Source organism: Phycodurus eques, chromosome 16 (genome assembly GCF_024500275.1).
Source record: "Phycodurus eques isolate BA_2022a chromosome 16, UOR_Pequ_1.1, whole genome shotgun sequence".
Taxonomy (NCBI): domain Eukaryota; kingdom Metazoa; phylum Chordata; class Actinopteri; order Syngnathiformes; family Syngnathidae; genus Phycodurus; species Phycodurus eques.
The window spans coordinates 3,891,021-3,917,697 of NC_084540.1; the positions used below are offsets into that span (position 1 = coordinate 3,891,021).

General features: G+C 40.7%; 1 protein-coding gene across 3 annotated transcripts in view; it reads left to right on the plus strand.

Moving 5' to 3' along the window:
• The first annotated feature begins 495 nt into the window (after positions 1–495).
• Positions 496–26,677, plus strand: part of si:dkey-119f1.1 (Structural maintenance of chromosomes protein 6-like) — a 43,714-nt gene continuing 17,532 nt past the window's right edge. Inside the window, exons 1-14 of one of the 3 annotated variants that reach the window (XM_061700984.1) lie at positions 496–969; positions 2,334–2,469; positions 5,443–5,548; positions 8,874–9,010; positions 16,814–16,875; positions 16,955–17,035; positions 17,108–17,209; positions 19,095–19,214; positions 19,286–19,384; positions 19,449–19,595; positions 19,678–19,766; positions 21,692–21,856; positions 23,668–23,846; positions 26,472–26,673. In XM_061700984.1, coding sequence (XP_061556968.1) covers positions 862–969; positions 2,334–2,469; positions 5,443–5,548; positions 8,874–9,010; positions 16,814–16,875; positions 16,955–17,035; positions 17,108–17,209; positions 19,095–19,214; positions 19,286–19,384; positions 19,449–19,595; positions 19,678–19,766; positions 21,692–21,856; positions 23,668–23,846; positions 26,472–26,673 — 1,733 coding nt within the window. In that variant the 5' untranslated portion in view covers positions 496–861. Of the gene's footprint in view, positions 970–2,333; positions 2,470–5,442; positions 5,549–8,873; positions 9,011–16,813; positions 16,876–16,954; positions 17,210–19,094; positions 19,215–19,285; positions 19,385–19,448; positions 19,596–19,677; positions 19,767–21,691; positions 21,857–23,667; positions 23,847–26,471; positions 26,674–26,677 lie in introns of all 3 variants that reach the window. The other 2 variants (XM_061700983.1, XM_061700982.1) reach the window with 2 other exon arrangements.

Sequence of the window (26,677 nt, forward strand, 5' to 3'; positions counted from 1 at the left end):
ATGATGCAGGTTTGTATAAACAATATTTTAAATTAAAAAAAGAAGCGGCTCAGAAAATGGATGGAGATATATATATATATATATATATATTTCCGTTTGTGATGCAATATAAGATGATAAAGGACAATGAACATTGTTAGTGCCCTACAGATTGTAGTTACAAAAATCTATTTTTTAATTTAAAATATTTACAGTATATATTTTACATTTTTAAATATGTTTTTATTTTTATGAATAGGAAACAAATGTCCGTTATCGTTTTGTATGTTTCAAAAACAAATATTTCGGTACCAAGTCGGGTTCGGATTAAATGTGTGCATATTTTATAGTAAAATATAACATTCCCACCTACGGGCAATGATAACGTCAAATGAAAATAACGATGTCAAATTTACATCGTTATTTTAATTTCTTCTCGTGTTGTGAATGTAAATGTAAATAAAAAGTCCGTAACACGAGATCTTGTGTATTATCGCGAGATGTCTATAGGAACGCTTGGCGGAATTTCGATTTCTAAGTCTTCTAGTTGTGCTGCGCCGGTGTGAGTCAGTGACACATAGTCATCTATCGCGTTTTTAGAACATAAAGGTACGCTGCCTCCGTATAGTTTTAAAGTCCTAAATACCTCGAGGACACTTGTGAATACCCTCCCCAGCGAGTAACAAAAGGTGTGCTCGTTTTACTCAGTTGTCACTGGCCTTTTGATAGCTAAGCTAATGCTACGCCGCTAGCAAATGATGTCCCGCTCTGTTTTCGTTTGTGACGTACAAATAAACATGTCGTCGCTGTTAATTGCATAGCCAGCCAGCAGCTTGCCGTTTTCCTTATTTTCGCTTTTTTAGGTAGAATAAAGAGCGGAGAATGTCCAAGCGGAAAAGTATTCCTGTGAGCTTCACTCCCCACAAACGGGGACCTGGGCAACATGACGAAAACGAAGATGAAGAGGGAGGCTCTCAACTTTGTGCACAGGTACCGGTAACTTTGTGGTAATTCAGTATTGTACCTGAAAGCAAAACTTTTGTAAAAATAATTAGCTTAAGAAAAAATAACTTTGGTAGAAGTTGGTAACCTTCTAGACGGAGTCCTAAAGTATCTGACATTTCCTGTACAACAATCCATCCAACCATTTTCCATACCGCTTATCCTCATTAGGGTCACGGGGGTGCTGGAGCCTATCCCAGCTGATTCAGGGCGAGAGGCAGGGTACACCCTGAACTGGTCGCCAGCCAATCGCAGGGCACATACAAACAACCAACCATTCGCAGTCACATTCCCACCTACGGGCAATTTAGAGTCTTCAATTAACCAATCATGCATGATTTTTGGAATGTGGGAGGAAACAGTAGTACCCGGAGAAAACCGACGCAGGCACGGGGAGAACATGCAAACTCCACACAGGCGAGGCCGGATTTGGACCAGAGTCCTGAGAACTGTGAGGTGGATATCAGCCCACTGCATGTGTGTTTGAAGGGAGGGTTTCCAGTAAAAAAAACAAACAGGCAGCACCTACGGCTATGTGAAGGTTCGACTGAAATACAGTAACAAAGTATTTGTAGTCTGTGACATTACAAGACTGGTTATTATCGTGATGATAATGATTCTGTGATGACAGTGATTCTGAAACTGAAACAATTAATTTACAGTAAAAAAAAAAAAATAATAATAATAGTAATTTTTTTCAAGTGTGCACAGTTCTACATTTTGGGACTGGCACGCCAATGAATAAAAAACAAACTAATAAACCAACCAATTATTCTCACTACCTTAGTTTTGGGCTCGTTAACAGCTCTGATTCGATCGTGACTCATCATTATATTAATTTGATTTGCTTGTATGAGTAAAGTCTTCTTTTTTTTTAAGAACAAAAGGTGTAATTTTTTGACAATATACTTTTTTTAGAACATTGTCGAAAAAATTACAGAATATGAGGTATAATAAATATATATAATAGTTGTATTTTTTTAATTCAATTTTTAAAATATGACATTGCATTGTTAAACTTTGATAATATCACGACTTTGGAAAATTACTACTTTGTTCGTGTAAGATTATGACTTCGTCTCGACAAAATACGTCTTTGTTCTTGTAAAGCTAAAAACCTCTTGGAAAAAATAAAACTTTCTTTTTCTCTAAAAAAATATATTCTGTTTTCATAACAATGACTCCAACCCCCCCCCCCCCAAAAAAAAGAAACATTTTAATTCCCATTACATTTTAGAGGTAATTTAATTGGTGTTGGGATTTTAAAGAGTTTTTTTGGAAATAATTCTCCCCTATAAAGTTTGAGAACCCCTGAATTAAAGTATATGGGAGTGACTACCTCGCTTGTTTAGGTGCAAAGTGTCGGCGAGGTGCTGAGTGATGCTGGCATTGTGGAGAGCATCACATTGAAGAACTTCATGTGCCACTCGTTCCTCGGCCCTATCAACTTTGGATCGAACATCAACTTTGTCGTCGGCCGCAACGGAAGTGAGTGTAACTAGTGTGATGGTAAGGTTGTGTCAATTGTACCTCGAGTTGGTACATATGACGTAAAATTCATATCCTAGTATAAATTGAATCAACTTCACAGGAACGGTATATATCGCAATATAAGCTTCAGTTTAAATGTAATGATCATGGATGCATTTATGAATGGGTTGTTGCTTTTATTAAAAGAAAATAATAATTGTAGTGTCGTTTTGGGTTCTCCGTTGTTCAAACAGATTTGATAAGATTGAGCCAAAGAGTTTTTACCGCATACCAAAGAAACCTGAAGCTCGTCGTAAACTTTGAAATGCAGCAACTAAGCTTAACAAGTGGAACCTACTGACAACGACCATGTTTACTTTCGATACTATATGTATGGTAAAACAAATAACTTAATAATTTAGTTTTCCAAAAACTATTATTTATGTAAAATTATTTTACATTAAAACCTTACACACATACATGCAAATCTTTTGGCGGAATTTGGTGATTTAAACTCAAAATAGGCCATTCAGGTGACTCATACAGATCCGATGGGTTTTTCCTGGGGGGGTCGCATATAGTCTTTAAACTGAAAAACGAGTTCTATTCAGACATGCAAATCAGTTCGAATGACTAATATTGCAATAGTCTGGTGTATCTGGGACAATGTTGATTGTGCAAATGTTGCAGATACTCCTCAATCAGTGTGCAAATAGAGCAGATGCTACCCTGGCAGGGGTGGCCAGTATTGGTCAACAACAGATATGCAAATAGTGCAGCGTGGCGAGACTACTACAGTGAGTGCACGAGTAATATAAAGTTGGCCCCACAGAAATGTGACAACGAACTCAAGTCAAAAAATTTCCAGCATGTTGTAATGGAATTGTAGGTTAGCTGTTTAAGAAGTTGATTGCAAGAGGGAAGAAGCTGTTGGAATGTCTGCTAGTTCTAGTTTGCATTGATCGGTAGCGCCTACCTCAGGAAAGGAGCTGGAAGAGCTGGTAATAAGCCAGTGTCGTATTTCTTTTACTGGTCTTTTGTATTTTCGCGTTGAGATCCTGCGGGTCGTGGGCCTGGTTGTGGTCCCATCGGAACCGCAAAGCACACGTAACGTCGGCGACAAGAGCTGATCCGTTAGTACATCTTGTATTAATTAGGAAACGTGCCTACAATAATCTAATTAGTTTCCGGATTTTAAAGATAAAAGTATTAAGCGACGCAGCGAACCGATTATGTCGCAACACAGAATGAACTAACTTCAAATTCAGAAATGGCCAATAAAAACAGAAAAATACTGTACTTAGTATTTTCGATTCGACGAGTTTAGGATATGTGTTCAAAAAGCATTGCTACATATCTTTGCTTGCCATTATTAACTGCCAACCAACTTTCATATGTGATAAGTAGGTGTAATGCGTCTTACGTTAATTAGTTCTTGTCCTCCTTTAGTGATAACAATACTTTCATAAATGTTCCTTGTTACCTGCCATGGAGGCATTCAGGCGAACTCCCAGACTTTTCTCTCCTCCCAGCTTCCGTGCTGCTTTGCCCGTCACCCCCTGCTACATGTACACATTCATGGCCAACAAATGTGCCACGTCCTCCAGTGCGATCCAGTCGCTCTACGGACGGCTTTTTGTTTCTCTCTGAGCTTTGACCCAATCCCCTTTCAGCGGACCGGCTCAACACTGAGATGTCCAGGACAGTGTTGCCTCAACTTTTTAATTTTTTTTATTTTTGTTTTTGGCAATTGTGCAAAAAGATGCAGCGTCCACTAGCACTTAGAGCAGTTTGAATGACTAATATAGCAATAGTCCGGTGCAATGACCTTTGTGCGGAGGGCGCCGAGACTTCAAGGAGTGTATGCAAGTTGAAAGTGACTAGTAGCGCGATAATCTGGGACAATGTTGATTGTACAAATGTTGCAGATGCTACTCTGGCATGAGTGGCCAGTATTGGTCAACAACAGATATGCAAATAGTGCAGCGTGGCGAGACAACAGTGAGTGCACGAGTAATGTATAATGCTGGACGGCCAGTTCTAGGAAGGGTTCTGATCGTTCCAAACGTCTTCCATTTAAGGATTATGGAGGCCACTGTGCTCTTCGGAACTTTAAGTGCAGCAGAATTTTTTTTTTGTAACCTTGCTCAGATCTGTGGCTTGCCACAATTCTGTCTCTGAGCTCTTCAGGCAGTTCCTTTGACCTCATGATTCTCATTTGCTCTGACATGCACTGTGAGCTTTAAAGTCTTATATAGACAGGGGCGTGGCTTTCCTAATCAAGTCCAATCAGTATAATCAAACACAGCTGGACTCCAGTGAAGGTGTAGAACCATCTCAATGATGATCAGAAGAAATGGACAGCACCTGTGACACTCAATATATGAGTGTCACAGCTCAATATATGAGTGTCACAGCAAAGGGTCTGAATAATATGTCATATTTCAGTTTTTCTTTTTTAATAAATCTGCAAAAATTTCAACAATTCCATTTTTTCTGTCAATATGCTGGTGCCGTGTGTACTTTAATGAGGGAAAAAAAGAACTTAGCAAATGGCTGCAATATAAAAAAAAGAGTGAAAACTTGAAGGTGGTCCGAATACTTTCCGTACCAACTGTATACCTTCTACCGATTATACCGCGTACCCCCAACTGTATCTAGGGCTGGACAATTAATTGTAGGATAGTTGATTTTTTAGCTGCTTTTGTTGTTCATAACTCATCACCACTGATGTACACTGCTTATGCAAATCCCACGAGGGGTGGAAAAACAAAACAAAGGCAACACGTGTTTTAAATGTAATTCTAATTTGCTTTTTCTATAAGCTGAGGGGAATAATCAATTTAAAATCAGAAATTAGACAAAAAAGATTTCATTTTAAGGTGTGATCGCTCAGCTCTAACCGTACTGTTTATGTAACCTGCTCCTTTTCGCCTTTTACTTGGCCATTTGGCTTGTACAACGCGTGAAATGTGACCCTTTTCTCTGCAGGTGGAAAGAGCGCCATCCTGACAGCTCTCATCGTTTCGTTAGGTGGAAATGTGCAGGCCACAAGCAGAGGAACATCTCTCAAAGGTTTTGTCAAGATAGGCGAAAGGTAAATGTATTGCCCCAAGTAAAATTAACCGCCACCTTACTCTCCTGGCCATTTTATGCAATTTTTATTTTCTTCATATGTAATCATCCACAAACCCTAATTAACCACATTTAGACCATATTTATCAGAACTGAAATTGGCAGATATCTAATATAGACAGACCCTTACCAAAAATTAGAATATCATGGGAAAGTATGTATTTCCATAACTCCCAGGCAATTCCACAGGCTGTTTAAAGCAAAGCAACTCAGAATTGAAGGTTAACATATAGTTTTGAAAGTACCATATTTTGATTGATTTAATGTGACCTTAATTAATTTTTTCCCCTCCAAAAACTGAGAAGTAAATGGTTTTTTTAAATTCCTGATTTCATGGGTTTTATGGGCGGAAGCCCAAATTATGTAAAAATAAACAAATAAATTCTTGAAATTGTTTAAATGGTTGGCCCTGAATCTATAATCTATGAAAGAGTAACATTTTGGAATGGAATTATGGAAATAAACTTTTCCATGATGTAAATTTTTATTGGAAAGGGCCTGTATGTATCCCATTTTGTTTGGAGTAAATTTTCTGTATCTAGCAGCTACCCCCAGTGGGAGGGAAAAGTCTGTGAAACCTTTGGAATTTCTTAAAATTTATGCATAAATTAGTCATCAAATTTGGTCTGATTTTTATCTAACTCACAAATAAACAAAGAGTCTGTTTAAATTAATATCACACAAACAATAATGTGTTCATATTTTAATTGAAAATAACGTAAACATTCACAGGACAGGTAGGAAAAAGTAAAACCTTGGTTTACATAACTGGTTGACCCTTGATCTTTTGGCAGCAATAACCTCAACCAAACGGTTCCTGTAGTTTCAGATCAAACGCACAACGATCAGGATGAATCCTGGACCAGTCCTCTTTACAAAACGGTTCAGTTCAGCAAGATTCCTGGGATATCTGGTGTAAATAGCTCTCTTGAGGTCATGGCACAGCATCTCAATCAGTGTGAGGTTAGGACTTTGACTGGGGCACTCCAGAACACGTATTTTCTTCTTCTGAAGCCATTCTGTTGTTGATTTGTTTCTTTTCCTATTGCAACACCCATCCTTTTTTGAGCTTGAACTGTTGGACAGAGGCCATCAAGTTCTGCAAACTAGCTCGATAAACTTTCGATTTAATTTTTCCATTGACGATAGAAAGCTGTCCAGGCCCTGAGATAACATCCATGCCCATAAAGTGATGCTCCCTCCACCATGCTTTACAGTTGGGAAAAGGTTTTGTTTTGTTTGCGTGCTGTGCCAATTTCCCCCCCTCTACACATGGTGTTGTGTGTTCAAACAATTCAACTTTGGTTTCATTTGTCTCCAGAATATTTTGCCGGTAGTGCTGCAGAACATCCAAGTGCTTTTTATCAAACTTCTAATTATTATTATTTTTTTTTTTTCAATCGACACCAAGAACGTCATCCTTGGTGTTCTCCCATAAACCCCATTCTTGTTGAATATTTTACTTATGGTAGATTTATCAACAGAGATTTTGGTATGTACCATGAGTCTTAAGCTGACACTCGGAAGAGAAGTGTTGAACTTGCTGCATTTAGAGACAATTTATCTTACCGCAGACTGATGAACAGCAAGACCTTTAAAGATACTTTTGTCACATTTTCCAGCTTTATACAAGTCAAAAATATTTACTCGTAGGTCTTCTCAGACCGCTTTTGAGCTTTTGTACATGGTACACATTAGGTACAGTCGTGCTGACCATTATTGCTCCCATTAAGTTTAAGTACAAAATGTGGAATCTCTCCTGAAGAAAATGAAGTGAAACCACATTTTCTATAGAGGACTTGTTTGATATAAAAGAGCGAATTATGATCACTATTTTATGGATAGATTAAACAAAAATAGAGCTTATTAGCAATGCACACAAACGGTATGTTGTGAGATGGCGCAATGAAGCATTGAAGGGAAAAAAATACCTTGGCAACAGTCAAGCATGGTGGAGGATCCATATTGCTGTGGGACGGCATCTAATACTTGAGGCTTGACTGTATCAAAGGTATCATGAAGTAAGAAAATTATCGAGAGATATGAGAGCAAAAGGCCTTACCCAGTGTACGAGAACTTTGCTCGAGGAGAAGATCATGGGTCCTCCAGCAAGAAAAACACCAAAAGCACACAGGAATGGTGGAAAAGAAAAAAATTGACTGTTTTAAAATGACCAGCAATGAGTCCTGATCTCAATCCAATTGAAAATGTAAGGGGGAAGCTGAAATCTGGCTTGAGGGAAAAGGACCCTGCCAATGATCAAGAGTTTGAACAAATTGCAAAGGAAGAGTGGGAGAAATGCTACCTAAGAAGTGTAAAAAGCTTATAGATGGATACAAGAAATGTTTGGAGGCTGTCATCGCTGCCAATAGATGTGCAACCAATTATTGAGGGGTGGCAATATTGCTGCACATGCTTTCTTTATAATCTTAAAAAAAAGGCCTTTGTTAAATTACTTTGGACCTTCAATTAAATTATCCTGATAATATAAGTTTGGTACATTTCCATTTATTTCTGAAGCTATTATACAGGTTATGCAAATAAATGAAAGGGTGCCATTTCAGCACGACTCTAATGCTCCTTGACAGGAGACAATTGTAAACTGTGTGTTCCAGTCGCCAGCGCAGCTTTAAGCGACACCTCCAATCGTCACTCTTGCTCTCTCTGTTTAATTTTCTTACTCCGCGTTGTGTGAATGTTATATTCAATGAAAATAGGAAAACATTTAATTGTTGTTGTATTAGTTTGAGATAACTGTTTTCGTTTATTCTTGTGATTTAGATGACCAGACCACTTTTTATGACCAATTTATGCAGAACTGTCCAAACTGTCCCAAAGAGCTTCAATCGAAATGTTTTCAATCGTAAGGACAAAAAAAAGTCTCCGTAAACCTGGCTACTGTCTGGTTGGTCCGCTGAAGGCGACTCCTTCACCGGTCAGTAAGGCTGTGGAGTATTGGATGGCACCAACAAGAGTGTACTGGTTCGCCAGCGTTCCATGAGACCGCTAGCAGCCAATGACACGGCTGTTCAGCTCTGTCGGCTAACTGTGTAATCCGCACGCTGGCTCGCCACAACAATGACAATTTCTCGAGTCCGTAAAAACTATCGTGTCCATTTTATTCATCGAACGTTAAGTCCATAAAGTAATTATTGTGACAGGCCTAACAACCTGGAAGTCAACCAGCACCACATTTTAGTTTCAGCTGTATTTTTAGTTTTACCACAAATGTGTTGCCATTGTTTTAATAAACGCCGATGCCCATTTTGATTCATCTGCCATCACAGCTCAGCCAACGTGTCCATCACCCTGCGTAACCGAGGAAAGGACTCTTACAAACCTGAGCTGTATGGTCCGGCCATCATCATAGACCTGAGGCTCACTCATGATGGAGTGAGAACTTACAAGCTGAAGAGCAAATGCGGTAAACTTGATTTGACACACAAACACAGCAGCACCAGATATAGCTTGGAGTCCTGGACGGAACAAATAAGTCTCAAACACAGGATCACACAATTCAATTTCATTTGCGGAGTGATGACGTCAGTTGTCGTTAAGCATGCTCTCTACTTTACATAGGATCAGGTTTAATACGGTCTCTGCCAGGGATGGTTACCCCCTGTATTAAACTGCCCCCGGAGCTAATTTATTAAAGACCGGTGTGTCGATAAGCTTCACCCTTAATGCAGGGTTCGCGCTGCCCGCCACCTCGCCAATGGCTAATTAAAGCAAGATGTGGCGAATATTGCCCACGTTAGCCACGCTGGCAAATCAAAATCGGCGGTATCAAAATCCCTTCCTGATAAAAGTGTAAGTGAGTGTGCTCATTCTACCGTGTATGAAAGTAGTGAGTAGCGATTTAGTTTTCTCCCCGCTTTGTAAAATGCTTCAATCCGCTTCAATCCTGCTTCAAGCCGCTGCTGGCTATAGGCAGTCAGGCTCGCCGGCTTTCCCGGCCGGCTGCGGCGAGCGGGGCATCTGGGAAGACAAGACCTGATGCCGGCTTGGCGCCGAATTGAATCATAAACATAACCGCGATGTACGTTTGAAGTGTCGATGCCGTGCAAGTCACATTTCTCGCAGTTAGCTAATCGCACTTCGGTTGTCATGCGAAGCAGCGGCGACACAGGCAGGCCCGCAGCTAGTCATTTGGGGGCCCAAGGCAACATGGTCACGCCCCCCTCCCCCCAATCACTTTTGTAATTTAGACCACTTTGTCCTGCTTTTGAAAACTTTTACAATTATCTGACCTCTAAAGTTAGGCTATGAATATTTACAATCTAAGATTTATGTTGTTTATCTTAAACTAAAAAGTATTTTAAGATCCTTCTTGAGGATGATCAAATAAGTAAATAATCTCAACACTTTTAATATAATTGATAGGAACATTAATTAATATTTAATATTGCAGGGATCTCGTTTGATATGCGTCTAGCATCTGAGACGCGCAAAAATTCACAGGGACACATGAAGCATATTCTGCGTTCGTCATCGAATGGTTTAAGACCCGCCCTACGTGTGTGTGTGTGTGTGTGTGTGTGTGTGTGTGTGCGTGCGTGCGTGCGTGCGCGTGTGTGTGTTTGCGCGTGTGTTTGTGTGTGAGTGCACACTCGTGCGTGAGCGCGTGTTTGCGTGTGTTTATATAGCGCAGAATTACTGTATCTGTACAATGTGATGATAACTTGCAGGGATTCATTGTTCAAGGCCGGGACTCATTGTTTCCAGACATGTGCATCCTGGGACTAAGGTAGTCTCAAGTGTAAAATGATCTATGATATCGTTTCCCATTTCAACTGCTTTTATACTCTGATTTTGGTGATCAAAAGCGTCACTCGTGTCATTTTCAACTTTATCTCTATACTCGGCTGACAGACAGCAGTGCTGCTGCTATTGAGAAGAGCATCACATGGCTCACTTTTCACTAGTAGCACTGGTGCAACTAACTTTTTCAGTTGTTGCACCAGCACATAATTTGGTCGCACCCTTTTTTGAGGAGCATGACCATAGTGTACCATAGTTTCGTATGAAGTAAAGATTGACAGTGACTCGATATATAATATTTTACTCTGAATAAGAGGTTCGTCTGCAACAAGCAGTGGCAGAAAGAACAGGTCAATTAATTTAAAAACAAACAAAGGCTTCTCTTATATTTAATCATTTGTTTGACTCAGAGGGGCCAGCAACCAGCTCTTATAGTGAGGGCTTCAAATCCTCTTCCCCTGGGAAAACCAATTAATTTTGAGCATTACCACTATCAATGATTGACAGACTTTACATCTGTAAAATGATTGCACAAGTGTACCACCACCATATCAAAGTATCGTTTATGATTATTCCCAATATATTGCAATGTATTTACGAGCAAAACAAACCAATTTACTGATTTAAAATCATAGTCCCAAACAAAACATGGATAAATCATTACTACTACAATTATTGCACTTCATTTTAATGATAGTTTGTTTTTATGTCTACACTATTAACAGGATTAGGAGGGTTACTTTAAATATACTGTAGATAGACAGACGTGACTGTGTTCTAACGAGTGCAATGTAATTTAAAATTAATACGCTGCGTCAGTAATTGACCATGTCCTAACTATATGAACATAATACTCAGCAAATTTTATTTTGAACAATAAATCATCCCTGAGAGGTAAGGGATCACATAAACAGGACCAAATTAAAGATAAGGGCGACAACCTGAGACAGCTAACTCTGAAACAATCTGTGAGTGGGCCTGTGGCTACAGACGATAGCATGCACAACTCCGAGTCAAAGATATTAGCAGAGCTTGAGAAATTGAGGAAAGACAACCTAGATGGAAACCCAAATCTCTCTTTCGAGACTAGAAATGTCTTAAAAGACAAATTGGAAAACAGAACTTGACTTGTCTTATGTAGACAGGTGTGTGGCTTTCCTAATCAAGTCCAATCAGTATTATCAAACACATCTAGACTCAAATGAAGGTGTAGAACCATCTCAAGGATGATCAGAAGAAATGGGACAGCACCAGAGTTAAATGAGTGTCACAGCAAAGGGTCTGAATACTTATGGTTGTGTGATATTTCAGTTTTTCTTTTTTTAATAAATCTGCTAGAATTTCAACAATTCCATTTTATTTCTGTCAATATGGGGTGCTCTGTGTACATTGAGGAAAACATGAATTTAAATGATTTTAGTAAATGGCTGCAATATAACAAAGAGTGAAAAATTTAAGGGGGTCTGAATACTTTCCATACCCACTGTATGTGCATGAATGAGAGGGGTGGAGGGGGAAGAGAGATAGCAAGGGTGGAGGACTTCAAATACTTGGGGTCAACAGTCCAGAGCAATGGTGAGTGTGGTAAGGAAATGAAGAAACGGGTCCAAGCAGGTTGGAACGGGTGGAGGAATGTGTCAGGTGTGCTATGTGACAAATTTCTGCTAGGATGAAGGGCAAAGTTTATAAGATAGTGATGAGGCCAGACATGATGTACGGATTAGAGACAGTGATACTGAAGAGATAACAGGAAGCAGAGCTGGAGATGTTGAGGTTCTGTCTAGGAGTGACCATGTTGGATAAAATTAGAAATTAGTTCATCAGAGGGACAGCCAAGGTTAGATGTTTTGGAGACAAAGTTAGAGAGAGCAGACTTCGATGGTTTGGACACGTCCAGAGGAGAGAGAGTATATTGGTAGAAGGATGATGAGGATGAAGCAGCCAGGCAAGAGATCTAGAGGAAGACCAAAATGTAGGTTGATGGATGTCGTGAGGGAAGACATGAGGGCAGTTGGTGTTAGAGAGGAGGAGATGGGCTTGCATGGAAAAGGATGACACGCTGTGGCGCCCCCTAACGGGACAATCCAAAAGGGAAAGAAGAAGAGGGTTAAACATCCTAAATAACTGGAACCCAGTGCAAAAGCTAATGAAGGGTGAGGTGGCCCTATCTTGTGCCATAGCCATAAGAGGAAATATTGAGTTCCTCCCATATCTGGTGGACAGGCTTTGATATATGGGCCAAAAGTGAACCAGATTTAATGTACGCTGAAGTGACCACTATAAGTATTTAAAAATAATTACATAACAAAACATAAGGACTGTGATCATATCAGAAAGAAACTCCAAATATAGAAAAACATTGTATTTATTTGAATGAAAATGGTGTAATGAGAATGTATGTACATTCCCCTCCAAAAGCATTGGAACGGCAAGGTCAATTCCTTTGTTTTTGTTCTATACTGAAGACATTTGGGTTTCAGATTAAATGATGACAATGAGACAAAAGTTGAGAATTGTAGCTATTATTTTATGGTATTTACATCTAGATGTGTTAAGCAACTCAGGACAGAGCCCCCTTTTGTTTCAAGCCACCACTTTTCAAGTGAGCAAAATAATTGGAACAGACATGATTAAATTATCTTAAAAATGATTAATATGTGGTGGCATAACCCTTACTTGCAATAACGGCATCATGCCTGTGACCCATTGACTTCACCAGACTGTTGCATTCTTCATTGGAAATGCTTTTCCAGTCCTTTACTGCCGCCTCTTGGAGTTCTTTTTTGTTTCTGGGGGTTTCTCCCTACGGTCTCCTCGTCAGGAGGTAAAATGCATGGTCTTATATGGTTAAGGTCTGGTGATTGACTTGGCCGGTCCAAGTCCTTCCCTAAGTCCTCAAGACCTTCCACGTGCCGTATCTCCCTATTGTTCATACCTATGGCTACAGCTCGTAGTTAACTGGTGCGACGCATGATGCATGTGCATGTTTATACTGGGGCAGATATGATGACGCCATCCAGAAGTGTTATCGTGATTGGTCGGTAGAATCCAAATCTCTACCTTCGGCCAAATCTATACCTTCTACAGAGTATACAGTTTTGACCGTGCACCCATAATTTACACAGTTATTAATTTACTTTTTATCTGTTATTTTTTTAAATCCTATTTTATTGTATTTCTTACTGTCCTTCAGTTTTTTTTTTTTTTAAATCCTTTTCGGTTCTATTTTAGTCTTAACTTTTAAGTTTAACTCCATTGTCTCCTCATCGGAGCCAACACGCTGGGAGGTATGTTCAGTCGGTCCATGGGGATGTCATCCTGCAGTTTCCTCCGCCCTGGAGGACTGGGGGGGCTCGGTTGTCCATCCCGGTCTACTCTGGTCATAGTGGTCTCTATGGCGGCATCCTCTGCGGCTACGGGCTGTGGCACCTCTCAGTATGGATGGCTCCCACAGGCTGTTTTTCCTCACCTGGATCCTCAGTGCTTTGCCATATCTATGTGCTGTGTGTGTTCGTGTGGGTATTTTTCATTTATGTGGGGATGGCAAGGGTTGGTTCAGGGATATTTTTTGCAGCTTTACAAACATGGTAAAGCTGCAGTTAGCTATTATATTATGCTGCGCACAAATGGAAGTGTGAATGTTTTAAAGTCCAGGTTAAAAAGTCGTCTTTTTTTCCTCATCCTTTCTAGAACATTTCCACTTTCAAATGCTCTTTATTGCACTGTAAGCTGTTTTAATTGTACTATTTTTTTTCTCTTTGTTTTAAATGTTTATAAGCTTTTTTTTTGTTGTTTTTAATGCTTTTCATCATGTAAAGCACGTTGAGTAGTTGACCTTGTGTATGAAATGCGCTATATAAATAAATTTGTTTTGCTTTGCTTTGCTATAAACATGTACTAATTTGTCTGTGTTCCTCTTCGAAATTTGCTAATCTCTGCGATAACTCAGTTCCAGCCAGACCTTTGTGATAAGTGTACTGTACCACCCAATCACTTATTTTGGTGTTTTACGACTTTGTTACAATAGCTTAGCAGCTCACTTCCCCGCCGTCTGTCTCACGTCTTAACCTCCTTCTGTGATCACGATAGTTCTAAAAATGTAGTTTATTTGCTGTCATGGATAGGGTTATCATGACGGGAAGTGGAATTTTAGAGGAAATTTAATGACGCTACAGGGGAATTCGGGGAAACAATGCAGAGCAGAGGGACTTTACGGACTACAAAAATTACAGGCAAACGTACGTAAAGGAACAAGATATAGGGTGAATGAATGAACTCGTAATGTGATCGTGAAATTAGTTGATGTGTGGTCAGCGACAGCAAAGCTGGGAATCTATGTGGCCGGTACTTTAATCCCAACTATGCACTAATTTGTACGTGGTAATCAGCAAACTGTACTCACGTTCGACAGAACAAAAATAGGCAGGCGGGTTGATTCTCCCAATGTCTCTACTAGGACGTTGACAGGTTGATTTAAATGAAAAGGAAGAAAAAAGAGAAAAAAAATGGCAGAGGGCCACAGCACACGAGTCTCGTTGTTTGCCACACGCTCATAGAGAAATTGCACACGCAAATTCTTCCTTCCTGGTTTAACTCGCTGGCGACTCAACCCTCACACAAAAGTGTAGGAGTGGATTTGGACAGAATGTCTCTGTAGCCCAACGAGTGTTGGAGCGACTAGGAAAACTTTTTGCCGGGTCTCGCCCGAGTGACTGGCCCCGCCCTCGTAGCGTGGTGAGGAGGAGGATGCTTTGGACATGAGCCAGTCTTCGGCAGAGCAGGAAAAACAACAGCCAAAAGCAAGAGGATTCTCTTTTGTACCTCGAAGGAGTTGCCCAAAAGACCAGCGTCTCAGAATTGACCATACCTCCTGATATTGAATTTCACCCTAAATGTATCTGTGGTGCTAAATCCAGTGGCTCTAAAATAATTAATTCCCAGCTTTTGCATTGTCTCACACATCATGATTAACATATGCAATGAGTGTTTCCACCTTGTTTGATGGATAAAACCAATTAATGTCAGTGATGTAACATTTTGTGTCGTCTGAGGTGAAACAGTTATTATTCTTTTCAAACTAGCAACTTTAAATGCAGCCCTATTGGGGGCACAAGCCAGTGCAAACTGTAGGCCGGTCCCAAGCCCGGATAAATGCCGAGAGTTGCGTCAGGAAGGGCATCCGGCTTAAAACTTTGCCAAACAAATATGAGCGTTCATCCAAAGAATGCCATACCGCATCGGTCGTGGCCCTGGTTAACCGCCGTTGGAAATTCAGCTACTGTGGGTCGAAGTCGAAGAAGAAGAGGTGGAAAGTGGGTTCTTCGGCAGAAAGAGAAGAGGAAAGCACAGAGCCTAGAATTGAATATTGGGACTATGACAGGAAAATCTTGGGAGTTGGTTGACATGATGATTAGGAGAAAGGTTGATATATTGTGTGTCCAGGAGACCAGGAGGAAAGGCAGTAAGGCTAGAAGTTTAGGGGCAGGGTTTTAATTATTTTACCATGGTGTAAAATGGGAAGAGAAATGGAGTCGGGGTTATTTTAAAACTTCCACAAACTTTGGCAAGAAATTTCAGCAATATTTAATTACATTAGCATGCTGGCGACAAAGGGAACAATGTATCTCATCTACGGCTCCTTCTTTTAACATAAAACGAAAGCACGTGGGGCTTTTCGCCCAGTTTTCAACCGTTAGTGAGCTTGGCATGTCGCATTTTATCGTCTGCAAGCTGCCATTAGCTCCCTCCAACTGACTTTTGACATATCAGTGATCGCGTAGCTGTTTACCACTGCTTTCTGCGCAGTTTTCATTTCTACGATAAATCCAGGCTCTCCTCATCGACTTACGGGAAATGAACCGTTCAAAACATACACCCCATAGTGTAGTGATGGAAATTGAGGAATACATCGCTTGAAGACCTAATTTTACATCACATTTGGCTACGCGGTACCGGATATTTCGGACCCTGTATATAGAGAACATATTTAAAAAAGAGGGGGGAAAAAAAGGTTTTACCCTTTCCACAGGTTGTAAACACATTTTAAAAATATTTGAACACACAAAATTGCAAGCATAAAATGTATAGAAAATAAAGTAGTCATATCTGCATGTTTGATATGTGCCTATAAAAGGTGGGGGCTGGTGGGTTGTGCCAGTGAGTGCGTGTGAGTGTCTGGGCGTGAGTTGTGGTTGACAGCAGCTCCTGTGTCGTCCTGTATGTGTTTTACTGTTCTCCCGGCATTCAATAAATTGCGGAAAACTGCATCTGCGACTGTGGTTCTCCTTTCCCACATAAGGGCATTACAGTCAGTAAGTATATTGTAAAAACTCAAAAAAAGATAGGGATAAACTCCAGATTTCTGCAATATAGCTGGGATTTCCTTGATACACAAGCAGATGCAGTCCACAGAAAAATCTGTTACTCCTTCTTTGAAGCTAAATAATTTCCCCCCCCCCCTTTGTAGGTCAAATAATCTCAACCAAAAAGGAGGAGCTTACTTCTATTCTGGACAATTTTAATATACAGGTAAGGAGCTGGACAAAATGGAGGATATCGATTGTGCTGTGTGCGAGTGTGCTGATCAACTTTGCTTTTTCTTCCCAAGGTCAACAATCCTATGTCAGTTCTCAACCAAGAGATGAGCAAGAACTTCCTACACTCCAAAGGAGAGGGGGACAAATACAGGGTTTGTGAAGTTGAAGTTTGTGTTTTGTGTGTTAGACAGATTTTCATTACTTTTACCTCTCGTTTTGCTCAGTTTTTCATGAAGGCCACACAACTGGAGCAGATGAGGGAGGATTTCATCCACATCAAAACCACGAAACATATCACTGAAGATAAAGTGGGGCAACACAGCGAGGTAAGAATTGCTCTTGAAGGGGTTCAGTGGAATAAATGATGTGATTTAAAAAAAAAAAAAAAAAAAATCTATTTGTTGTATTATTTTTTTCCATTCAATGGTGAAAGAAAAAACAATTTAGAAAGGTTTGGCATCGAGAACCGATTGGAACCCGGACTAACGTTCCAGTTCCTCCGGAATCGTTCAAATGAAAAACTTTCGGTTACCAGTTAAGATGCCTACAGTCCGCCGACCCAGTAGAAGAAAGTGGCGAAAACCAACGAAGAACGCACATGAAGACATGCTTGTGGCGGCGGCAAACAAAAGTGTGTCTTAACTTTGTTAAAATGAATGACCAATCGCCTCAGTGCAACACTTGGAATAAGATTATGTTGTGCAAAGGAGGGTTTCACGATGTGTAGAAGTCTGACCTGCTCCCTCCCACTCCAAGCCTCAGCCTACACCGCGCAAAACTTCAGTGGAGTCAAATTGGCCGAGTGAAACAATAAAATATGTCTATGCCAACATTGAGGCAACTAACAAGGTAAATGGTTGGTTGCAGTTTTGCACTGATGGTTTTTTGTGCTTTAGTCTTCAAACCAGCGTAAGAGCCGATGACGGGGGGGAGCATTGAGATCATTGAGCTAAAACTTCACCAAATGTCAAACTAGCAACTTAACAGCAAAATGAATTCGGCCCAAATTTAAATAAACGTCTCACAGTATCACAAACACTATCCTTGTGCCTCATCGGTGGGAAGGTGAAGGACTCAACGTTTTATAACATTTGGTTCCATTCATTACTTTCTTGCCTTATAGGTTTACTTTCGTTCTCAAAATTCACCCGTGTCGTGTGAAGTTACTTTTTGTCCCAAAATGCTGAGTTCCCTTCAAAACAAAAGACTACAAGCTTAAAACAGGCAGTAAAGTTAAAACTTGCACATATAAACCATTTGACCCGATAAAACAGTCCCAATTAACTAGCCACCCATTTTCTACCGCTTATCCGGGTCGGGTCGCGGGGGCAGTAGCTTTAGCAGGGACGCCCTGACTTCCCTCTTCCCAGCCACTTCATCCAGCTCTTCCGGAGGGATCCCGAGGCGTTCCCAGGCCAGCCGAAGGACGTAGTCTCTCCAGCGTGTCCTGGGTCGTCCCCGGGGTCTCCTCCCGGTGGGACGTGCCCGGAACACCTCACCGGGGAGGCGTCCGGGAGGCATCCGAATCAGATGCCCCAGCCACCTCATCTGGCTCCTCTCAATGCGGAGGAGCAGCGGCTCTACTCTGAGATCCTCCCGGATGACCGAGCTTCTCACCCTATCTCTAAGGGCGAGCCCGGACACCCTGCGGAGGAAACTCATTTCGGCTCCCAATTAACTATGTAGCGTATATTGGTTTGGATAAAAGCGTAAATAATTTGGAAGAAGTTGGAAAGTAGACGCCTGCATCTATTTCCGTGGAATTTTAGAGGAATGCTATATTTAAATTTTAGCTGAAACATGAATTAATATTAAGTCGATTGGGTTAGTTCGACACACATTGCCTTTTAGTTCATAGGTTTGATATTGATACTTGTTAAAAATAACCCTGAGTCAAATGAGTACATTAGTCGAGGCTGCGGCCTGCAAAGAAAAAGGATGTTCATAATTTGGACACCCTTTATTTAAACCATGCAAACGTTTTTGACCCAGTCCCCTAAAAGAATCGGAATAAAGAATCGTTTTTCCAATCGCTCAAATTTAAACGAGGCCCAACCCTGTATTTAAGTATTATCTAATCTATTTTAACGCTACAGGATTTTCAAGGGGAATTTGGAGGGAAATGATAACAATTTGGAAGTCATCCAGCGTCTCAGAGCGGATTGAGTTCATAATTCACGTTTTAAACGTTTGTTTGAATGTGCGACACAGTACTTGAAAGAGCTGAAACGAAAGTACCTGGAGAGAGAGGACCGTTACAAGAACCTGTCGTCCATTGATGAGATGCACACCAAGCTGGAGGAGTTACAGAAGCAGATGGCCTGGGCTCTGGTCAGCTCATTTACTCTCCCATGCTGAAACGTGAAGTCAGTAAAGAGATTGTTTTACTGACTTTTTTGCAGGTGATCGAGATGGAGAAGGTGCTCGAGCCAATGAAAGAGAAGCTGCATGCCAATAAACAATCCACGGCAAAATATGATGAAAAAGTGGAAGATTGGAAGGTAATAACATCAGCAGTGTGCTTCTATGGTTCTGTCCCTGTGAACAGCATACTTCTGAATGCAGAACAAAGTCAAGGAAGCTGAGAAGAAGTGCAATCAGATCCAGGAACAGCTGGAAGGCATCACACAGCAGGTCCAGGAGCTGCAGCCCAAATGTGCCGAGCTCAAGGCAGAGGCACAGAATCATAACACCCTTCTCAAGTCCAGCGAGGTTAGGCTTTTGTCTTCTGGCCTACTTAACCTCAACACACTTGTCATTTGTGGCCTTCTTATTAATAGTGTGCATGTTGCAGGTCACAGTCCACAGATGCCAGGTTAGCCTGAGGGACCTTGAGAAGGACAAGGCCCAGCTGTCCTCCAGGATAAATGATCTCCAGCTGAGGTGCAACTGTTTGTACATTGCATACATACACATACATGCAAATCAGTCGCCTTTCGGCAAAATTCGCCATTTTGAACTCAAAATAGGCCATTATATCGATCCGATGAGTTTTTCCTGTGGGCGGCGGGGGGTCGCTGTCGCTGAGGTCATAGGCTGTTTCGTACTCCTTGAACGCTGGCAGCTAGATCCATTCCACACATCCACCATCCACACACAGATGTAATTGTGAATATTACTCCGCGGCGGACTAATATGCGGTCTGAGGTTCCTCCGCCTGTGCGAGACCAGAAACAACTTGCTCCGCTTCTGCTGTTAAGAAGTAACCTTACTTTTACTCCGTTACAATTATCTAAATATTGCTCGCTACTTTTATTTATCAATTATAGATTATTTATCAACAATTTCGTGTGCAAGACTATGCCTTCGACTTCCGCATTGGGCGCTGTTTGCTTTGATCTAATTTCAGCGCTAGGGATGTTTAAGTCTAGTTCACCAATCAAACGACACAAGAAACTCACATGACCTCACACAACGTCTTCCATTGGGCTTCCCGGACATAGGTATTCACACTAGATAAGCCTGGCCCGCTGACGCTGAATGTCATGCGTACGTGGCGGCCATGTTGGAAAGTTCGTCATCACCATGATGGCAACGGCGCACTTATTCTTGTTTACATTTAGATGAACAAAAACAACATCTTTCATGTATTGTAGTATTTGTCTGGCACTGTCTGCCCAAACGTTGATATTTCAGCTCACGTATAACTTGAGAAAGCACCGTGCAGTAAATTTCAGATGTTTTTTTGTAGTTTTGACTGTGCATACACACACACAGCGACATCAGAATTTGCACATTCACATTTTATGTTGTATTTCTTTTTTTTTAAATTGATGTTCATGCTGTGGTAAAAAAAAAATTAAAAATCTGAAGTTCCTCACAATTTACTCAGTACTTGAGTCATAATTTCACTGCGTACTCTCTTGGAGGACTACTTTTTACTTTTACTTGAGTCACATTATTTTCAAGTAACTAATCTTACTTGAGGACAATGTTTGGCTACTCTACCAACCTCTGCAGTGGACATCCTCTATTGCTGCTCTTAAGTTGAAGCAACATTTTTCCTCATCAGATCAGCCAGTGTGGTATTTGTTGCACTGGTCTTTTGTATTTTTGCGTTGAGGTGCTGCGGGTCGTGGCCCTGGTTGTGTTCCCAGCAGAACCGCGAATCACACGTAACATCGGAGACAAGTGTTGAACCGCTAGTACAGTTTATATTAATTAGGAAACTCGGATACAATTATCTAATTAGTTTACGGAGTAAATGTTAAATGTATTAAGCGACGGAGCGATGTTAAGGATTATGTCACAACACAGAATGAACTAACTTCAAATTCAGAAATGGCCAATAAAAACAGAAATATAGTGAATTTATTTTCCTGGAGGATGCATTTGGGATTAGCCTTTGAAGTTGGTCATCGTGAAAAATGTAGTCAAACAGATAATGATTTTAGTCAATTCCTTTCCTGAACGAGAGTGCTTGAAGAGGAGGATGCTATTCATGTGGCACAGCGTGAAGCAGGCATCAGGTGCAGGTGGAGACGGGCCTGGCTTGAGTTGGAGGCCAAAACAAAAAAAGCAAAGAAATGAGGCAAATTTAATTATAATCTTAAATTTGTACATCAACATTTACTTGAGCAGTGCAAATAAATGTTTTTCTGTGTGAAGAAATTGTTTTTATTTTGCCTTATTGTACGCTTCAGAGTTTTCCTGATTGCTTAATTTATGTTCAAATAAAAAAAAAAAAAATCTCTGCAGGGATGTTTTTCTTGTCACCTTTTTCATGCCTTTGGTGTTTGCATGTCTGACAGTAACATACGGTACACCCCCTCCCCCCAGTATGTTTCTTACTTTGTGCATCCTTACAGCATCAACCAGGCGACAGGGTCGGCGAGGCAGGCCAAGGACGAGAGCATGCAGCGCATCCAGTGCCAACTGGAAGATCTAAATCACCAGATGTCCACTCTGGGTCAGCAGATTAGCCAGTATCAACACGCCAGCAGTCGTGCTAAGGAGGAGCATGGAACGATCCGGTAAAATAAATGAATGGAGGACTACCAAGCTAAATATAAATGAAACTAATCCCTTGATATAATAGAAATAGTGTATGTTATGCTGTCCCACTGCTCATTGGAACAAGCGAGACATTTTCAGAAGGGTGCTTCACCTGTATCATCAGACATCAGCAGTCATCTAACACTGAAAACTAAGTGCAGTCAAACTTTGATTTCTTGGACTCAAGTAACTGACTGTCTGGACAGTACATGTGTCCAAAAATAACTTCCGGTTGTAACCTAAATTGGTGCATTTTGAAAGTCCGTTACTTCCAGAATTGGCCACTGATGTTTACTGGCGCTATGGCGCAATATAGGCAGAGACTGGGGCAGACACACGTATTTCCGGGTCACAGATATACAGTGGCGTGAAAAAGTATTGGACCCCTTCTCAGATTCTTATATTTTTGCTTAGTTTCCCCACTTTCTCTAAGATAATCAAACTATCAGACAAATATACCCCAAGTGAACTTAAAATGCTGTGTTTAAATGGTGACTTCATTTATACAGGAAAAAAAGTATAACTAAGTTAATGTTATAAATTATGGTAACTGGCACTGTGTGGAAAAAGTAATTTGTGAAATCATGAATTCATTATGGCTAATCACAATGCTTGGTTAATTTTCACTCATCACACCAAAGCCTCCAGACCTGTTCAGTCAAGAAATCACTTAAACAATTTCTGTCCCAACAAAGTCCCCTCCCAGCATTGTAATGCATTATACACACTCATCCCCGTCCTTTTAATGCACCACATACACCCATCTCTTGGTGGAGGGGGGGGCCTTTGGCTGTTAAGCAGCCGATACTTATTTCAGCCACTGTATATGCATGGTTCGATTCGGCGCCATCGGGTTTTGTCTGATGTTCCGCGCTCCCCGCAGCTGATAAAGCCCGTGAGCCTGAATGCTAATCGGCAGCGACTGAATGGCGGATTGAACCATATTACGAAGCGGGGTGAAAAATATAACCATTAACATTGTTCACACATGGCAGAATGAGTCCACTCACTTTAACTTTTATCACAAAGGGCTTTTGAGTTTTGACGCAGGGAATTTTGCTTTGCCAACGTGACCAACCTGGGTAATATTGACTCTGCCACATACTGTTTCAATGATCCATTGGCGAGGTGGCGAACAGGCAGCGTGAACCCTGCCCTTTCACGGGCCGCAGAGTGTAATTCTGCCCTTTGGTTTCCATTGAAATTCAACGGGCTATTAATCAACAGAGGGACTTGTCAGCTGTGACACGTCGCGAGGAGAGTTTCAAGTTGTGGTCACACTTTGATGGCTTACTGCACGCTCTAGTGGTTGAACTGGGTCCATTATGAATGAGGAAGTGATAATTCCACCAGTTGGCCACTGCATGGAATAAGCGCTTGGTGTTTCTATAGTGGGGGAAGGAAAGTATACGCCCAAACCTTTTGACGTCACGAAAGGGTTTAGCCCTGCCCACAAAATCAGGAAAACGAAAAGTGAAAAAGAGTTTTAAGCCACATCTCAACAATTCAGTACACTATATTGTTCGCAGTCTTTGCATATGTTTTCAGCACTTCAAATATATTGAATGTATTTAGTAATGAATCAAGGTTTTACTGTTTGGAGCAGTTTAACATAGGCAATTAAAAAAAAAATAATAATTGGATTGGGGGCGTCATTTCCTCGTGTTTTTTGTTAGTTGTGACAGGGCTCAGTACCCTGTCACAAGTACCTGTCCCCCCCTGAAAAACATTTTGCTTTTTTTCCTGGCTTTTGATTGGCAATTTTTTTTAATCCTTTCTTTGCTATCAGGAAAGATTATGACATACTCAAGAGGGCCATGGATGCCAAGAGTAGGAACTTGCGCATAATGGAAGGCAGTCGATCCAATCGGTTGCGGCGCTTTGGTGAGCACATGCCAGCACTGCTCGACGCCATCCAGGACGCTCACAAACGGGGTCAATTCAAGCACAAGCCACGAGGACCCCTGGGTAATATTAGACATTGTAATTCCATCCACAGTGCTCCCTTCCCACAATCGTATATTTTTGCATAGTTTTCCCTGTTTAACATTTAAGATAATCAAACAAATATTATACAATGATAAACCAAGTAAACATAAAATGCTGTTTTTAAATGGTGATTGTATTTAAGGATGCCCCCCTTGTTAATTCATGAATTAACTGTGTTTAATCGATAATAATCTTTTTTAGTTCATTTTCACTGACCACACCCAACCCTGATTACCTCCAGACCTGTTCAAGAAATTACCATAATTTGTCGTGTATAATGCAGATTCTTTTCTCCCCAAAATTTGTCAAAAGTCAATAGTGCACATTATACATAGGTATAGGAGAAAATGAATAAAACGTTCACGTTTTTTAAATGTATGTCACCATCGAGAGGTTATGAAAAAGCTGTACACTTTCATTCGAATATGCCACCGCCACCTTGAGGTTATGGGAAAGGTGTACACCTTCATTCTAATATGCCACCGCTACCTAGAGGTTATGAGAAAGGTGTCGCCTACAATTTTATTCCAATATGACCGGGGTACAAATGACTGCATATATGTACAGTTGTGCTGATAAGTATACATACCCTGGCGGCATTCGCGAAATATTTATTTATTTATTAAATACGACTAATGACTGAACAACAACCATCATTAATTTCTTTATGATTATGTTTTCTTTAATGATAAGAAGAATCACCTTTTATTGTCATGAACATGCATGCATGCACACGAAATCCCATCACAGTGAACACATACACGTTAGTGGAACACACTGGAGGAGGGGGCAGCTGAAGCGCCCGGGGAGCATTTGCTTTTCTGAAATGCTTGACAGTTTAATTTGAATCCCATGAAAATGTTTTGCCTGGCCCTCCATGTTTTCTTTAAAGAATTGTACCCATCTTACAAATTCTGCCTGGGTAATCAAACATATGAGCACAACTGTGTGTTTTCTCATTTACTAAATAAAAGTAGGGCTGTGAATTTCAAAATAAGAGCAACTAAATAGAAAGTATTACGTGTTCAAATAAAGTGCTTAACTTCATAATAATTATTTGAAAAAACTAACAAAATACAGATAATACTTCGTTTTGATCATATGGGCAGAAGCAAAATCATTCATTGTAAAAATGCATTATGCATAGGTAGAAAGGTTTTCCAGAATTTTGAGGTCAAGTTTGGAGGTGGGTTATTATACATGGGTGCGCATTCTACATGAGAAATTACGGTACTTGAGTAGTACCTGTTTGACAAAATGAAGTCAACCAGAATATTTTAAAAAGCTGCAATAAAATGCTTCGATCCTAAGAAATTCAAGAACACATGAGGAATAAAGTAATTGAATATAAGTCTGGAAATGGTTATAATACCATGTCTAAAGCTTTAAGATTTCAGCGAACCACGGTGAGAGCTATGAAATGGAGAAAATATGGAACAGTGGTGAACCTTCCCAGGAACGACCGGCCTCTACAAATTACCTCAAGAGCACAGTGACAACTTATCCAGTAGGTCACAAAGGAACCCAGGACAACATCTACATAACTGCAGGCTTCACTTGCCTCAGTTAAAGTGAGCGTTCATGACTCAACAGTCAAGAAGAGACTGGGCAAAAATTGCATCCATGGCAGAGTTCCATGTCGAAAACAACTGCTCACCAAAAAGAACATAAAGGCTCATCTTACTTTTGCAAAAAAAAAAAACCTGAATGATTCCCAAGACTTGGGCTGTTGAAATTCATGGAAGGTGTGTCTCGTTACATCTGTGTAAATTTAGCACAGCATTTCAGAAAAAGAACATCATACCAACAGTCAAACATGGTGGTGGTAGTGTGATGGTCAGCGGCTGCTTTCTACTTCAGGACCTGGTTGAATTGCTGTAATTGATAGCACCATGAATTCTGCCCTTTACCAGAAAATCCTGAAAGAGAATGTTCAGCCATTAGTTTGACCTCAAGCTGAAGCGCACTTGGGTTCTGCAGCAGGACAACAATCCAAGACACGGCAGTAAGTCAAGTTCTCAATGGCTTAAAAAAAATAAAATGAATGTTTTGGAGAGGTCTAGTTGAAGTCCGGACTTTAATCAAAATTAAATCCTGTGGCATGACCTTAAAAAGACCATTCATGCTTGAAAACCCTCCATCGTTGCAAATTAATACAACTGTGCAAGGAAGAGTCGGCCAAAATATCTTCACAGAGATGTAAAAGGAAAAACGCTTGATTTCAGTTGTTGCTGCAAAGTGTGGCCCAACCACTTATTAGGTTTAGAGGGCCATGACTCTTTCACACAGGGCCAGGTAACTTTGAATCGTTTTTTTCCCCTTAATAAATTAACATTTAAGTTTCAGTTACAATATCAAAACAGCATTTTGTTTTCTTGGTTATCTTTCTCTAATATTTACATGTTTAATGATCTTAAACATTTAACATTGGACAAACTATGTATAAAATAAAAAAAATATTGAGATGGGGCAATGCTTTTTCCACAGCACTGCACCTCTAAGATTGGGGTGTTCAAATGGTCCCTGTGCCATAGTTTGGACACCCCTGTTTTAAGACACGAGTAGAGGAACCTCGTGCTGTAAATCTGAACTTTTGTGCTGCAGGTTACCTGATCAAGCTGAAGGACCCAGAGCAGGCCCTTGCCGTTGAGGTGTGTCTGCAAAGTCTGCTGCACACCTTCACCTGTGACAACTACGATGATGAGAACGTGCTGAAGGGGCTCATGGCGAAAGTCATGGCGTCAGGCCGTAGGCCTCCCATCATCACCAGCACGTTTCTCACAAAGGTCCATGATACACGAAAGAGGTAG